The 15869-nt window shown below is 56.7% G+C and overlaps 1 protein-coding gene across 1 annotated transcript; it reads left to right on the top strand.

Moving 5' to 3' along the window:
• Nucleotides 1-556: 556 nt before the first annotated feature.
• On the top strand, nt 557-13408 carry LOC144724192 (steroid 21-hydroxylase-like). Its single transcript, XM_078603108.1, is given in 12 exon segments — nt 557-641; nt 2960-3251; nt 3808-3897; nt 4682-4837; nt 5135-5295; nt 5678-5866; nt 6552-6638; nt 6967-7160; nt 7162-7279; nt 7915-8084; nt 9250-9353; nt 10003-13408. Coding segments are annotated over 11 exon segments (1767 nt in total). The 5' UTR covers nt 557-641; nt 2960-3010; the 3' UTR covers nt 10260-13408.
• Nucleotides 13409-15869: the final 2461 nt, after the last annotated feature.

Genomic DNA, 15869 nt, shown 5'->3' with positions numbered 1-15869 from the left:
CTCACCATCTCCGTCTCGCTGAGCGCAAATCAGCAAAGCGCGGGGGGACGCCCCCGGCGTGAGGGGGCGAGTGAGCAAGCACCTGGGTGACGTCAGCCCCCCCGCCCCCAGAGTTGCTCAAGACGCGCGTGACCTCTACCCCCCCCCCCTTCTTATCAGCTCCACCCCGACAAACCGCGCCGCTCTGTGCCCCCCCCCCTATCCCTCACCGCTCGCTCTCGGGGGGGGGGGTCTCAACCCCCACCCCCTTTCACCATCAACTCCCCTCCCTCCCCCTCATCCCCCCACCCCCGCCCTCCATTTCATCATCCCCCAAACCCCCACCACTCGCCACCCACGCGCCCCGCCCACCCTTATCGGGCTCTCCAGCCCCGCCCTCCCCGCCCCTTTGCCATCGTAACCCCTGAGACCCTGGCGGGGACTTCACCCCCCCCCCCGCCTCCCATTCGCCACCCCCTCCCCTCATCCCTCTCTCCCCCCTCGGGGTCCCCGCCTGTTCCCGTCACGACTTCCCGACACCAGGATGCGACCCAAACAAACACGCGCGCACAGCGGCCAGACGCGACGCGCCGCAGGGGTCCCCGACACCAGACCCACGGCGACACCGCGACACAGGGACCCAGGGACCCCCGCGCAGAAAGGTGAGGTCCCAAACACACACACAAGACAAAGATGCGCCGTGTAGCCTAACAGACTGTTGTGGCAAGTGCTGTTCACACACACACACGCGCCTACACTCACCTACACCCACCTACACTCACCTACACCCATCTACACTCACCTTCACTCACTTGGAGCTGTCAGAGTGTAATGGCGAGCGCGCTGGACCTGCGATCTCAGACGTCGCTGTGTCAATTTGATCTTCTGGCGAGGCCATTAGAACAATGGGGCCAGTGTTCACTACATCCCGAACGGCGCGCACACGACGGGGTGGGTGGCCAGCATCACGCCCGGCCGCCTTTGTCTCCCCAGTGCCAATGTTTTTCACACCGCACCAGGTACTAATTTAATGCTGAGTCGACCTAGGGGATGGCGAGGACCGATTTAAATAATGTCACTGGTGTTGGGAGTGAGTACGAATCGAACACGGGTCACCGGGTTGGCAGCGCAGCGCGCTGTCCACGACATTACCGCTCCCCACTCACGCGCGCGCACTTCCGAACCTCCACACGCGGTCAATGTCATTCTCACAACCATTGCCCGCCCCGCCTCTGCCTTCAACGCACGACGCCCCAACGCGGCCTGCGACCGGCCGTGCGAGCGACCCGCCCGCTTTCATCTCGGCCGCAGCGTCGCACTCAGCGACAAGCGAATTACTCGGTTCACCGATGTCGCTGCTGCTGCTGCTCGCGTGAGAGTTGAGCCGCGCGAGACGCGGAGCAGCGGCAGCAGCAGCGGGAGGAGGTGGAGGAGGAGGTGGAAGAAGTGGAGGAGGAGGTGAAGGAGGAGGTGGAGGAGGTGGTGGAGGAGGTAGTGGAGGAGGTGGAGGAGGAGGTGGAGGAGGCGCACCAAGCCTGGGGCAGTCGCTCCGCTGCATCGCGGCTCCTGCTGCTGTCGCCCTCTGTTCGAGGACGGCTACAATTGGGAGATGTTCCTTGGGAACATCTCCCAAAACGCACCCCACCCCCCCCAAGTTCGGCTTCAGAACGAAATGCGAGGGGCAATAGCGAGGGAGAGAGAGAGATTGTGTCGGATAAGAAGATCACCGCCCATCGCTTTGCAGCTCCCCGCGTGTGGATGCGCGCGTGGTGTAACAAGTCCGGAGAGTTGCACAAACGTCGCCCTGCGCCCCCTCCCCACCCCTAGTAGGGGGGGCAGGGCGCATGACTCTGCACGTCAGCGTTACTGGCACTGGGGGGGGGGGGCATGACGCGAGGGCATTGACTGAGAGAACACGGCGCTAAGTGGAGAGTTCTACAGGGGCGCCCTCTCTCTCTCTCCCGTCTCTCATCTCTGTAACTGCGTCTCCCTACCCCCCCACCCCCCTTGTGCATCTCTCTGTTCCCGCCTGTGTGCGTGCCTGCGTGTCTGTCCGTCTCCCTTTGTCGGTGTCTGTGTGTCTATGTCTGGCTGTCTCTGTCTCGTAGGGTGCTTGTGTATCTCTGTCCCTCTGTTCTCTCGTGTTACGCAAAAACACGCACACAACAAAGATAACACAACAACAACCGCCATTCGCCACTAAGTGGCGGTGACGTCACCACAATGCTTGTGCCAGGCTATGTGCACCTTGAGGCCACGTGAAGTGTCGAACGCCCGCTGGCAGGAGGTTAAGGGGCAGACCCAGGTGCCACGGGTCGACTGACTGAGATGACCGAGATGACTGGCTGATGCACCACCTGTGCCCCCTACTGTGCCAACTTGCTGTGCTTTAGCCACCCGGTGCTCCGCTCGTTGTTGTGAGCGTCGCTCCTCCGCCCCCGTTGTTGCTGGAGGGCGACTGCCTCCAACTGCCCAGTAGCGTCCGTCACGAGCCTCCTGCACAGAGGCCGATCTTGACACCGCTGGTACCAGTCATCGGCAAGTCCACTCAGCTCCACGTCCTCCTGTACCACATCACTCCATCTCTTCTCTAGCCCGTGCTGCGCCCGTTTAAGCCCCGTCAATCCAGCCGATCAAAAGCTGTTGAGGCATGCGGTGGCTGGGCATGCGGGCTATATGACTCACACATACTCACACGCACACTCACACACTCGCACACACACTCTCACACAAACTCACACACTCTCACACAAACTCACACCCCCCCCCTGTGACTTGCGATCCGCTCATTCATAAACAACGTCCGCAAATGACCCCACGTCTGACCCTCCGCCTCACTCCGCCTGGGTCACGCTGACCCAGGCGGAGTGCCCGCGGGCTCTGCGTGACCACGGTGATACGGGCGCGGTGCCCGGAGGGGATCAGGCGGCACAACCACCATCACCATCACTACCAAATAACCTCCGAATGTCATCAGCAGAATCGCCAACTCCTGCACCCCCTCCTCCTCCCCCTGGTCGCCATCGTCAGCATGGAGCTCACGTGGAGCGCCTTGCTCCTGCTGCTCCTCCTGCTGTTCGTGCTGCTGCTGCTGCTGCTCAACTCGGGGGGACGCGCGGCCTCGGGGCGCCGCTCCCTGGGGGTGCCCGGACCCCGGGGGGTCCCCCTGCTGGGAAACGTCGCCGAGCTGTTCCGCACGGACCGCCACCGGCACCTGGCGCAGCTCGCGCGCCGCCACGGCCCCGTGTACAGCCTGCGCCTCGGGGCCCACGGTGACGCTGCCCGCGGCTGCTCGTCGTGGGGGTTGGGAGTGGTAGTTGGCGATGCTGGTGGTGGTGACGGTGGTGATGTCAGTCGACCCGTGGCACCTGCTGGGTCTGCTCCGTGACCTCCTGCCAGCGGGCGTTAGACATCACGTGGCATCAACGTGCACCTAGCCTGGCACAAGCGCCGTGGTGACGTCACCGCCACTTAGTTGTTGTTGTTGATGATGTGGGCAACGGTAGCGCAGCGGTTTAGGGCGCCCCGCTACGAACCCGGCGATCGAGTTCAATCCCCGCTCACGGCCATCAACACCAGAGACGGCTATCTGAATCGATCCTGGGCCTCCCCTAGGTCGATTCAGCCTTAAATCAGTACAGTACCTGGTGCGGTGTGTAATAATCGCCACTGGGGAGACAAAGGCGGCCGGGCGTGGTGCTGACCATCCACCCCGTCGTGTTCCGTGCCGGCCATCAAAGGCGGTACTCCCGAACAGCACTTGTCCCAAAAGTGTGAGTGTGTGTGTGGAGGCTATACGGGGGATCTTTGTCTGTGTGGCGCGAGTAGAGATGGTGGTGCTCAACTCGGCCGAGGTGCTGCGTGAGGCTCTCATCAAGAAGAGCGCCGACTTCGCGGGCCGTCCCCAGACGTACACGGGTACTCGATACAGCCCGGGGCGGGGCTCCGGAAAATATCTGCCCCGCGCCTCACATCGACACCCGGAACCCGCCTCAACTCGGCTGACCCCCCCCACCCCCAGCCCGCACGCGCCCCTTGATTGCGCAACATCCCTCTCGGACCCTGCTCTACGAGTTCTCTCGCATGTCCGTGTCGTTATTGTGCCGTCGCTGTGCTCACGCATCGCCACGGGCCTCCCGTGTAAACACAACGTGGCTAGTGCAAGCGGCATGACCGTCGTCGTCGTCGTCTTCCGCCTAACAAATAGAATCACTCAAACTCATGCGTGTGTCATCTCGTACGGATGGTTTAGCGACCAACACGAGATGATTCACAATTGGTTTCTGTTTGGGTCAAACATGTGCGGGTGCGATGGCAACCATTCGTGCCGTGCGCCCTCCACCACCCGACGCAGCCGAACGAATCGAGCTGTCACGTGGGCAATGCGCCCGATTCATGGTTTTTATTTATTTTCAGCAAAACCGGTTACGTTTAAAAATAATCGAGCAGGATTTTATGATTATAACCGTGCACGTAATGGTCAGAAATGACCATGCACGCTTCTGTAGCGATAAACACAAACACTGCATGAATGTTCGTGATTCATTGCTGGCAAACATCTCACAACAAACCCCCAGCGTGTCAGCAGCAGGGCCCACGACTCAGTGTGGTCATAGGGAGCTCCATCACACAGAGCTCCACTCAAACCGACACCGTCTCTCCTATCTGAGGTCTTCTTTCTACCCCCCCCCCCCACCCCCAGGCTGCGCCATCTCGTTCGGGGGCCGCGACCTCTCCCTGGGCGACTTCACCCCCGCGTGGCGCCTGCAGAGCCGCATGGCGCGCGCGGGGGCTCCGGGGTCGCAGCGCGGACACCACCCACGCGGTCATCGCGAGCGAGGGGGCCTGCCTGTGTCACGTGAGCGGGGAGGGGGGTGGGGGGCTGATGGCGCTGGGAGAATGGGGGGGGGGGCAGCGATTGCTCGAACTCCAGCCCCCCGCTGACCCCTCCCCCCCTCCGTCCACCTGCCCACATTTAACCATTTCCCACGCCGTGCGTGGATTTTTGACACGCTACGCGTGCCAGATGATTGGTAAACACGTTGAACTTGCATTACGTCGCTAATTATAACGCGTGTGTGCGTGTGTCACACGTGACGTCACGCAGCGATGATTATCTCAACTTAATTAGACCCCCCCCGCCTCCCCCCGTCAGGTACTCCGAGGTCACGGGGGCCGCCCCGTGGACCCCATGCCAATCCTGTCGACGCACACGAGCAACATCGTGTGCACACTCAGCTTCGGCGTCAGGGTACGGCCCCCCACCCCACGCGCGCCCCCCTCTTTCGCTCCCCGCCACCCACTGCTCCGTACTCGTGATTAGATGGCTTCATGTGACACCGGTAAATGCGGATATACCAAACATATAACATATTAAACATAGCAACAAATATCATGCAAAAGCCTCTCATCTCACTCTTCTCCCCTCCACGCACTCTCCTACCTCTTCCCTCTCATCCCACTCCTCTCCACGCACTCTCCTACCTCTCCCCTCTCATCTCACTCTACTCCCCTCCACGCACTCTCCGCTCCAGCAAACGAGGCTCTCGAGTTCGCCATCGCTCAGTGGCAGGTCGCTCCTTCTCCTCGGTCTGGAACTTCCTTCCCCCAGTGGCCCGTGCTGTCGACTGCTCAAGTCCCAGCTCACGACCCACCATCCATCCTCTTCCTTGCCTCTGTGACTGACTGCCTATGACAGACGGCACGAGAGTGCGTTCTTGAATCCGTCTGTGCGGAGTTGTGTACGTGTGGTGGTGTGGCGTTCTCGGCGTGTCAGTACGCAGAGCAGGACCCCGAGTTCCGCAGACTCCGCGAGAGTCTCGACGAGTTGGTGCACCTCTGGGGCTCCTCCACCATCATGGCGCGCGACCACCTACCCTGGCTCCGGGTGCGAACCGGAACGACGGACAACGCGGGACTCGAGCCACACACCAGTACTCACGTGGCACGAGAAGCAGGACTGACGTAGAACAGGGACCCAGGACTAACGAAGGACGAGGAACTACAGCACGACTAACCTGGACCACAACCACGACTTGTAGACAGACTCAGAACCAGGACTAACATGGGACTACAAACAAAACCAAGACTAACATTGGACCAGACCCATGACTAACATGCATCATCACCACGTGTGATGTTGGACTATGCGTGCTGAGCTTCTTTCGCATCGTACGTAGCCAACCGTGCGAATCGGGACCAGCACGAACTCGACCCGGCGCCATGACTCAAGTCAGAACCAGATCCAGGGGGAACTCAGACAGAGAATCAGAACCATTACTCACCCAGACACAAAAACAACAACACTCAACACATGCATCAATAACGCTTCGTGGTCTTAAAAGGAAAACTATATAGATATGTAATAGGCGACGTTTCGGGCGATGGCCCTTCTTCGACAGCAGAGATATGGAGTGGATAATAGGAGTCGGAGGCTGCGATTTGCACCGTGGGAGCTGACGAGAAGACATCGTGACCATCACACGAACCGCATAGACCTGCAGAGACACTCACCACGATGGGTCCAGCCACTCACCCTACTCACCGCCCTCCCCCACCCCGCGCTCGTGTAGAGGTTCCCCAGCGCCACGTGGACTCGCTTCCTCGAGGCCGTAGAGAGACGCGATCACGTGGTTGCCGGGCACCTCGAGGCGCACAAGGTTTGAAAGCAACTTCGCTCACCAATCCACTCACACCACCATACTCACCAATGCACCATCACCTCACCATCACACTCACGCCATCACGCTAATCAATACACCATCACCTCACCATCGCACTCACGCCATCATACTCACCAATGCACCATCACCTCACCATCACACTCACGCCATCATACTCACCAATGCACCATCACTCACGTCATCACGCTCATCAATACACCATCATACTCACCATCATATTCACTCACGTCATCCCCCTTACATACATGCCATCACATCCCCCCACCCCCACCGCCGTCCGCACTCTGCCTCCCCCCCCCAACAGAAGGGAGGCGCGCGCGCCGGGACTGAGGACATCACCACCTCCATGCTGAGGTTCCTGAAGCAAGAAGGCAGAGGGGAGGGGGCGGGGGAGACGGGGGGCGGGGGGGGAGAGGGGGGAAGAGGAGGACGAGGAGGGGGAGGTGGAGCGGAAGGAGGAGGCGGGGGACGACGAGGAGGAGACGGAGCAGGTGGAGCAGGGCTCGCTCACAGAGCAGCACCTGCACATGGTGCTGGTGGACTTGCTGGTCGGAGGCTCTGAGACGACGGCCATCACGCTGGTCTGGGCGATCGCGTTCCTCATGCACGATCCCCAGGTGGCGGTGATGACCAACAGCAACAGTCGCGGTTGCATCATGATGGCCATTTGCACCGAGCTGGAAGCGCATCAGCATCGTGATCAATCTCTGAATCATCATCAATCACTTGATGATCATCATCGTAACAGATGGCATCATCAGCAGCAGCAGTAGCGCTGGTAGCAGCAACAGCATTAGCATCAGTAGCGGCAGTGTCGGCGCCACCATCATCATCATCATAGCCACCATCAGCATCCTCATTATCAGCCACGCTATCGCCACAATCTTCGTCGTCGTCACCACTCGTCATCAAAGACAAAGTTCCCCCGTGTGACCTGAAACAGACTGTCGGGGCAAGTGCTGTTAGCGAGCAGCACCTACGAAGGCCGGCACGGCACACGAGGCCGTGGGTGGCCAACACCACGGCCGGCCGCCTTTGTCTCTCAGGTGCTGATGTTTAATTAACGCCTCAGGCACCCATTTGAGGCTGAGTCGACTTACGGGAGGCCCAAGATAGGTTCAGATAATCGTCACTGGTGTTGGCTGTGAGCCGAGGAAATCTAAATCGGATCGCCGTGTCCGAAGTGTAATGCGCTAACCACCGCGCCACCGCTCCCCCCCCCCCCCACCGCACCCGCCCCCGTGCCCCGCAGCTGCAGGAGCGGCTGCACGCCGAGCTGCTGGGGGCCGTGGGCCGGGCGCGCGCCCCGCTCTACGCTGACCGCTTCGCCACGCCGCTGCTGCGCGCGACCATCACCGAGGTTCTGCGCACACGGCCCGTGGCGCCACTCGGCATCCCGCACCTCACCACGCGTGACACCAGGTGACTCACCACGCGCCTCACCACGCACCTCACCACGCACCACACCACGCACCTCACCACGCGTGACACCAGGTGACTCACCACGCACCTCACCACGCGTAACACCAGGTGACTCACCACGCGCCTCACCACGCAACTCACCACGCACCACACCACGCACCTCACCACGCGTGACACCAGGTGACTCACCACGCACCTCACCACGCGTGACACCAGGTGACTCACCACGCGCCTCACCACGCGTGACACCAGGTGACTCACCACGCACCTCACCACGCGTGACACCAGGTGACTCACCACGCGCCTCACCACGCAACTCACCACGCACCACACCACGCACCTCACCACGCGTGACACCAGGTGACTCACCACGCACCTCACCACGCGTGACACCAGGTGACTCACCACGCGCCTCACCACGCGTGACACCAGGTGACTCACCACGCACCTCACAACGCGTGACACCAGGTGACTCACCACGCGCCTCACCACGCAACTCACCACGCACCACACCACGCACCTCACCACGCGTGACACCAGGTGACTCACCACGTGCCTCACCACGCAACTCACCACGCACCACACCACGCACCTCACCACGCGTGACACCAGGTGACTCACCACGCACCTCACCACGCGTGACACCAGGTGACTCACCACGCACCTCACCACGCGTAACACCAGGTGACTCACCACGCGCCTCACCACGCAACTCACCACGCACCTCACCACGCGTGACACCAGGTGACTCACCACGCGCCTCACCACGCGTGACACCAGGTGACTCACCACGCGCCTCACCACGCAACTCACCACGCACCACACCAAGCACCTCACCACGCGTGACACCAGGTGACTCACCACGCACCTCACCACGCGTAACACCAGGTGACTCACCACGCGCCTCACCACGCAACTCACCACGCACCACACCAAGCACCTCACCACGCGTGACACCAGGTGACTCACCACGCGCCACACCACGCGCGACTGCAGGTATCACCCCGCACCACGTGACACACGAGTTCTAATAGGCACTCGTGAACATCACTGCCGTGCTGTGTTGCAAAACAACACTCAGGGATCGATGGGGGGGTCAGGGGAAGGCGGTGGGGCTCACGACAGTGACCTTGATCTGGACCTCTTGACTTTGACCTCCGTGCAGTGTCGGGGGGTACCAGCTGCCGCGGGGCACCACGGTCATCCCCAACCTGTGGGCCGCACAGCACGACCCGGACAAATGGAGCCACCCGGAGCGCTTCCAGCCAGGTGAGGCGAGGCCACGCCCAGCCCCCACGTGACCACGCCTTCACTAAACCAGGTCACGCCCACCCACTTCGCCCCCTCCCCTCACATCCCAACCTCCCCACCCACCCAGACCTGCCGACGAGAATTCCTACCCCCTGCGATGTTTAGATGTCACCTCACCTGGAGGCGACGATGTTCCACTCGCCTCACCTGGAGACGCAGCCAATCTCAGCAGATTTTCCAAACACCAGGCCCTGGTATGGGTGGTGTGGGGGGAGTAGATTGGTGGAGTGGTTAGACGAGTGGTTGGCTGAGTCGTTCAGTGATTGAGTGGTTGGTTGATTAGTCGACTCTGCAGGTGGGTTTCTCTCCGTCCATTCTCCCCTCTCTCCCCATCCACCCATCCTCACCCTCTACCCTCCTACTCCACTCCTCTCCGTTCTCCTCCCGCATTCTCCCTCCTCACATCCCTCCTCCCAGGAACGCTCCCTTCTCTTCCTCCTCTCTTCTTCATCAACGTATCTCCTACCCCGCATCCCCACTCCTCTCTTCCCCTGCCATCTTCGCCCCCCCATCTACCCATCCATTCTCCCACCCTCCATTCTCCGACCTTATCTCCCCGCCTCTCCTTTTGCCACCTTCTACTCCACCTCCCCGCCTCTCCCAACAGAGCGTCACCTCCACCGTGACCCGTCCGCCGAGCGCCGCCGCGTGGGGAGCCTCCTTCCGTTTGGCGCGGGCTCCCGGGCCTGCCTGGGGGCCTCCCTGGCGCGAGCCGAACTCTACATCCTGCTCGCGCTGCTCATCCGCGACTTCCGGTTCGAGGCCGAGGGGGGCCCGGGGGGAGGCCTGCCGGACCTGGACGGGGAACTCACCGTCATCCTCAAGCCCAAGCCCTTCCACATGCGCTTCATCGAGAGGCCGTGAAGGCGCCGAGGAGAAGGGGTTAGGGTTGGTGGATCCCGCCGAGATGGCAGGGGACGTGCTCGTTTCGTTGAAAGTCAAGGTTAGGATTTTTAGTAATCTCCTGTTCAAGCCATGGCACCTGGGTCTGTCCCATGACCTCTTGTACGTGAGCCTTCGACACTTCACGTGGCCTCAAAGTGCACCTCGCCTCGCACAGGCACCGTGGTGAGATCACCATCACTTAGTGGCGAATGGCGGGTACTGGAATTGGTTAGAATCGCAACACATTTCGCAGTCAGCACCAGCTCTATTCTCACAGTATCCTGCAATAAAGTCCACCTCAACGTGTCTGACATCACACGCTCAGCTCAACCATCACAATGCACCGCTGCAATTCAGCACCGACCTACAAATGGGCATTCGTCTGCCAGTAGATTTGCGATGTGACGATTTGGTTTCTTTCCCAATTAAGCAATTTGTGGGCCACGTTTCAAATTTCGAATGAGAAGTGTCTGTAATGGAGATTATTGGTGGAAGGAGGCAGTACATAAAGTAGGTTGATAACAATCTTGATTTGAAGCTTTCGTGACTGCAGGAATCCATACTCTTTGGTTATATTAAAACAATAAAATAATATAAATAATATACCTACGTGACTTTACCGAAAGAACCAAAGAGTATAGGTTGACAACAGCCTACTTGTGAAGCTATAGGGTTGTGTGTTGTCCCAGTATGTGCTGAAATTTCCCCTGGCAATGAGGCTGCGATCATAAGAGGATCATTGCCGATAAACCTCTGGCGCTTCAGCAGCGTTGATCCAAGCGAGCCCGACTGCTGCTGAGACATTGAATTTGGAACCCGGTAGGGAGTTTTGCTCGTTTTGAACCAATGCTGCTGCAATCATGCACTCCCGGGAGGCCGTAGAGAGCTGATGGGATGTGTAAAACATAAGTTGAGCTTGTGAAGGGACAGATATGGGACAGAGGGGGGTTGCCTGCTAATTTAAGAGGCATTACTCAAACACATTATGCAAACACATTATGCAAGAAGCTATTGAAAGTGAGCGTTATGATGATAATGGTGACGATGATAGCACAGATGATTGAGACGAGTGTTTTTAATACACTGCCGAGTACAGACTCAACGGCTCGAAACGCCAAGTGGCCAGCAAAAAACAGCACTAGTGAAGGTATAATAGTTAAGTGTTAATTGGAGACAGATGATTGATAGCAATTACAGTAATGATGAGGCAGGTGATTGCGACGATGATTACGATGAATGATGATGAGACAGATGCCGATGAAGACGATGGTGATGAAGTTTTACATAGCTTAGAAACGGTAACAAAAACTGAGTGATTCAGATGGCAAGGGCAGTGCAACGGACGAGAAATGAGTGACCGTAACAGAGGGCACATGGGGGACACAAGGGCAGGAGAGGGACGGAGTGGAGGGGAGAGGGGAGGGAAGAGGAGGGGAATGGGCGATGTAGAAGAGCTGAAGCTTTTAGAGAGGAACGGAAGGAGGTTAAAGAGGGGACCTGGTCAATGTACAGGGTCAGTTTATTCCAGTGGAGGGTTGCAAGGAGGGAGAAATATTGGAAACGAGATGGGGCACAGAGGGAAGCAGGGACAGAGAGAGATTATCGTATTTACGAGGTATGATTCGGCCAATGGATTTGTTCATAGCACAGAGGAAGAGTGGCCATTGCTGGGAGTGTTGCCTGTTACATATATATTTAATATGAGGGGCACTTATCGATGAATTTGTTTTTATTATTTGCACTTATATACCGCTGCCACCGTAGTATAATTTTAAAAAATCATTAAAGTGTAGATACAATTAGGCAGATGATGATGATGACAGCTGATGTAGCAAACGTGTCACGTGATTTCCCACAATGCACTGTATAGCAATGAGCTTGTTATGGAATTGACTAACACTCGAGTCTGTTAATCACATTTTATTAAGCATTCATCTTTTAAGTTTTTCACCACACGTTTTAAACGTTAAATAAATATTTCTCGAGACTTATACATTTGTAAAGTCACCACGGTTTCAAGAGACCCCGGTAATTTCATGACTAATTATGTTGTCACTGTTTGTATCCATACAAAACTCGCTTCTCCTGTTCTTAAGGTTGCGGAGTAAAAAGTTAACGACTTAAGAAACAAAACCGGATCCTCTCCCATCTCACCTTGATCTACCAACCCTTGATTCACCCAGTCTCTTCCTATCCCCCATTGATCCACCAACCATTCCCATCCCACCATTAATGACTACCCCCACGCCTCCCATCCTTCGCCGATATCCCAAACCCTCTTGACCTTACCTGATCCTCTATTGCTTCCTTTCCATCTCATCGTCATTCAGACACACCTCCCATCCCAACCTGGCCCACCAACCACTCTCATCCTTCCTTGATCAATTCATCCCTCTCCCATCCCACTATCAACCACCAACCCTTACCAACCCTCTTTGATCCACCAACCCCTTCCATGCCACCATCCCACAACATTTCCCATCCTTCTCTGATCTAATAACTCCTTCCACCTCATGGTGATCCACTCAACCTTCTCCCATCCCATACTCATCCACCAACCTCCTTCTCGTCCTGTCCACTACTCCTTCCGATCCCATATAATCCCAATCAACACACTCCTCCAGTTATATTTTGATCCACCAACTCGCCTACCCTACACTGATTCACTCATCTAATAAAATTTTGATTCATGCTCCTCCCATGTCTAATCCACCAACCCCTCCCATACCACTTTCATCCACACAAACCCTTACCATGTGTCTTTGATACACAAACCTCTCCCGTCATTCTCTGGTCCAATAACTCTGCCTGTCTCACCCTGATCCACTCACCATCCTCCGTTCCCATACTAATCCATCAACCATTCTATCACTCCCTGATCCACCCACCCCTCCCCATGCCGGGCGCGAACTCGTAACCCGTGCGTCACGAGCCGGCTGATATAAATGTACAAAGAGCAGCAGTGCGTGCGAAGTAAGGGACTTGGTAACACTCGAACCTGGCACGACACGCGGGGGCTCACAGACCAAACGAGGAAAAACAATTACAACACAAACCACCCTTCCCCCATACACCACACACACCTAAACCTCCCAACCCATAAATTAATAAAATATACATTCCACGTTTATCTCCTTATTTTCCCATTTAATGTGTTTTTGTATTCAGATGTTTAGTTTAAATGTTTCGCAAATTTGTTTCATACGAAATGGAACAAAAGTTGAAAAGTGCACAAAGCAGCATGGACAGACGCATGCTTGGATTTGCACTGAGAATCAGGAAGAGGAGCACGTGGATTAGAGAACACACGCGGGCTAGAGATACCATCATCGTCATCACATTCAGCAGTGGATATACCATGATGATAATAAGTTAGAGACATCACAATGACTGGCAGGAGAAGTGAGTTGGCTTTGGCAGAGCGCGTCATGGCGAGGAGGGTTGGTGGCCGTGGTCGAGACTCACAGCGGAGTGGCAACCAAAGAGCGCGACCGCCGTGGTGATGGAGATTGTTGCATGGCGAGACCGTGAGGGATGGCGATGACGTAGAGAGGCCTTCATCCAGCAGTGGACAGACGGCTGATCATGATGATATACCCACTCAGCCACTAGCACCACGCGGGGAGCGGCCTCCGACCGTCCACTGCCCAGGTAGCCTCGATCAGTGCCCGCATCACGAGGGCAGATTGTTAAACCAGAAACAAAATCCTGACTTACACAAAAAACTTCACTGGGGGGGGGCGGGGGTGGACACCGTTACAGACTTTCTGTGACCACCGGGGACTGTTTAATAGCTTTGAGTGAACCCTTTCCATGAGATTGCGAGGCCCCATCCGGGTAGAGACGGGATGATGAAGCTCACACCGAATGTGACACTTGAGGACTCGTCGAACTTACAATGGCATCTACACGAAGAGGGATCCCCCCCCCCCCCCCAGTGAAAGTGACAGCTCACGAGATTTATTAGGAGGAACTTCATCGAACCATTAAGGTCACGATAAGAGCCGCGACAGTGAACTTGAGGTGCTAGTCCAGAACGACGTGCAACTTAACGTGAGCTCGCGCACTCAGATTCCGCTTCGCCTAAACAAATGAGACGTTTTTGGTTTCTGTCGCTTACTTTACTCGGTATACTTGGCAACACGGACTTTGGGCGTCAATGGTCGCTCACCTAGTTAAACAACGGTAGCTGTTGCACGCTAATTTGACTCACCATCGCCACGAATCTACCATCACCAACATGACCACGAACACCTTCCTGCAGCACCATCGAGCATTGAATGCCCTATCTAGGAAATGCCCTCTCCTGTAGCAAGCATGCCAATCTACCAGATTCACCCTTCCACGAGACGGCCATGCCCTACCACTAGACATGCCCTAACACCAAACATGCCCTGCCACCAGCCATGGCCTTTCAAGTTTTTTGTCAAACATGCCCTCCCACTGCACAATGCTCTACCACTAGATACTTCATTCTACCTGACATGCCTCCCATGAGGCAGACATGCCCTCCCATGAGGCCGGCAGACATGCCCTCCCATGAGGCCGGCAGACATGCCCTCCCATGAGGCAGGCAGACATGCCCTCCCCTACTGGGCCCTGTACCATGTCTCATCGCCACTGCTGGCCTGCGTCTGCTGCGTGTTTGGCCCCATCGCACCTTGGCACAGAATGCAGCATCGGGATCAAACTTTACCCCTCACGTGCCCACACGCACAGACTCCCACTGCACGGGGGTCGGGTCAAGGGTTAGGCTGGAGCTAGGGTTAGGGTCAGTGCACGAGTCATGGATAGGAGCAAGAGCTAGGGTAAGGTTTTTTGAGATTAGGATTCACAGGGCATGAGTTCGGGTGCGGAGGATATATTTAGGGATATATTTAAGGCTCGGGTCAGGGACAATGCATGCGCTAGGAATAGGGTTATGGGGGTTTGAGGGGAAGGGGCCAGGTATACGTTCGGGATTAGGGCTAAGGGTTAGGGGTGAGGTTACATTTCACATTGGGGACAGATCTAGAGCATAGATCTAGGGTTAATGCATGAGTTAGGTTACGTCTAGGATTAGGTCAAGGCATATGTTAGGGTTCAGGGGATGAGGTTATGAGATACGGCTACAGCAAAGGTTAGATTTACGGCTAGAGTTAGGGTGGGACATCTGTGAAAAAGAGCTTCACACATCATCAGATTCCTCCGGTATAATCAAAGAGTTTGATTCTCAGTTACAGTTTTGGCTAAGATTTGGGCCAGACTTGAGCGAAGGGCTCGTGATAGGCTGTAGGCGAGGGTTGGGGCTGGGTCTTGGAATAGAGGAATAGATTGGGTAATGGCGAAGGTTCGGAGAAGATATGAGGGTTAGGGCTCGCTTAATAATTTAACAAGGCAGCAGACATCTGTCGACAAACTTGTCGAAAATACCCCAACAACACTATGCCCCCATCACAAGTTCCCGGTCCGTTGGTATCGCCCGACATTGCAGACAAGGCAGGTTTAGTCTGGGCGATACCAACGGGATGCGAGGGGTGCTGTAACAAGCATAAACACTGCTCGTTCTTGCAGTGCAAATATAATTTCTACCGCAGTTGGTACGAGTCC

This window comes from Lampetra planeri, chromosome 20 (assembly GCF_965212315.1).
Source record: "Lampetra planeri chromosome 20, kcLamPlan1.2.h2, whole genome shotgun sequence".
Taxonomy (NCBI): domain Eukaryota; kingdom Metazoa; phylum Chordata; class Hyperoartia; order Petromyzontiformes; family Petromyzontidae; genus Lampetra; species Lampetra planeri.
The sequence above is the reverse complement of the archived record's forward strand: the minus strand, read 5'-3'. Positions and strand labels throughout refer to the sequence as shown.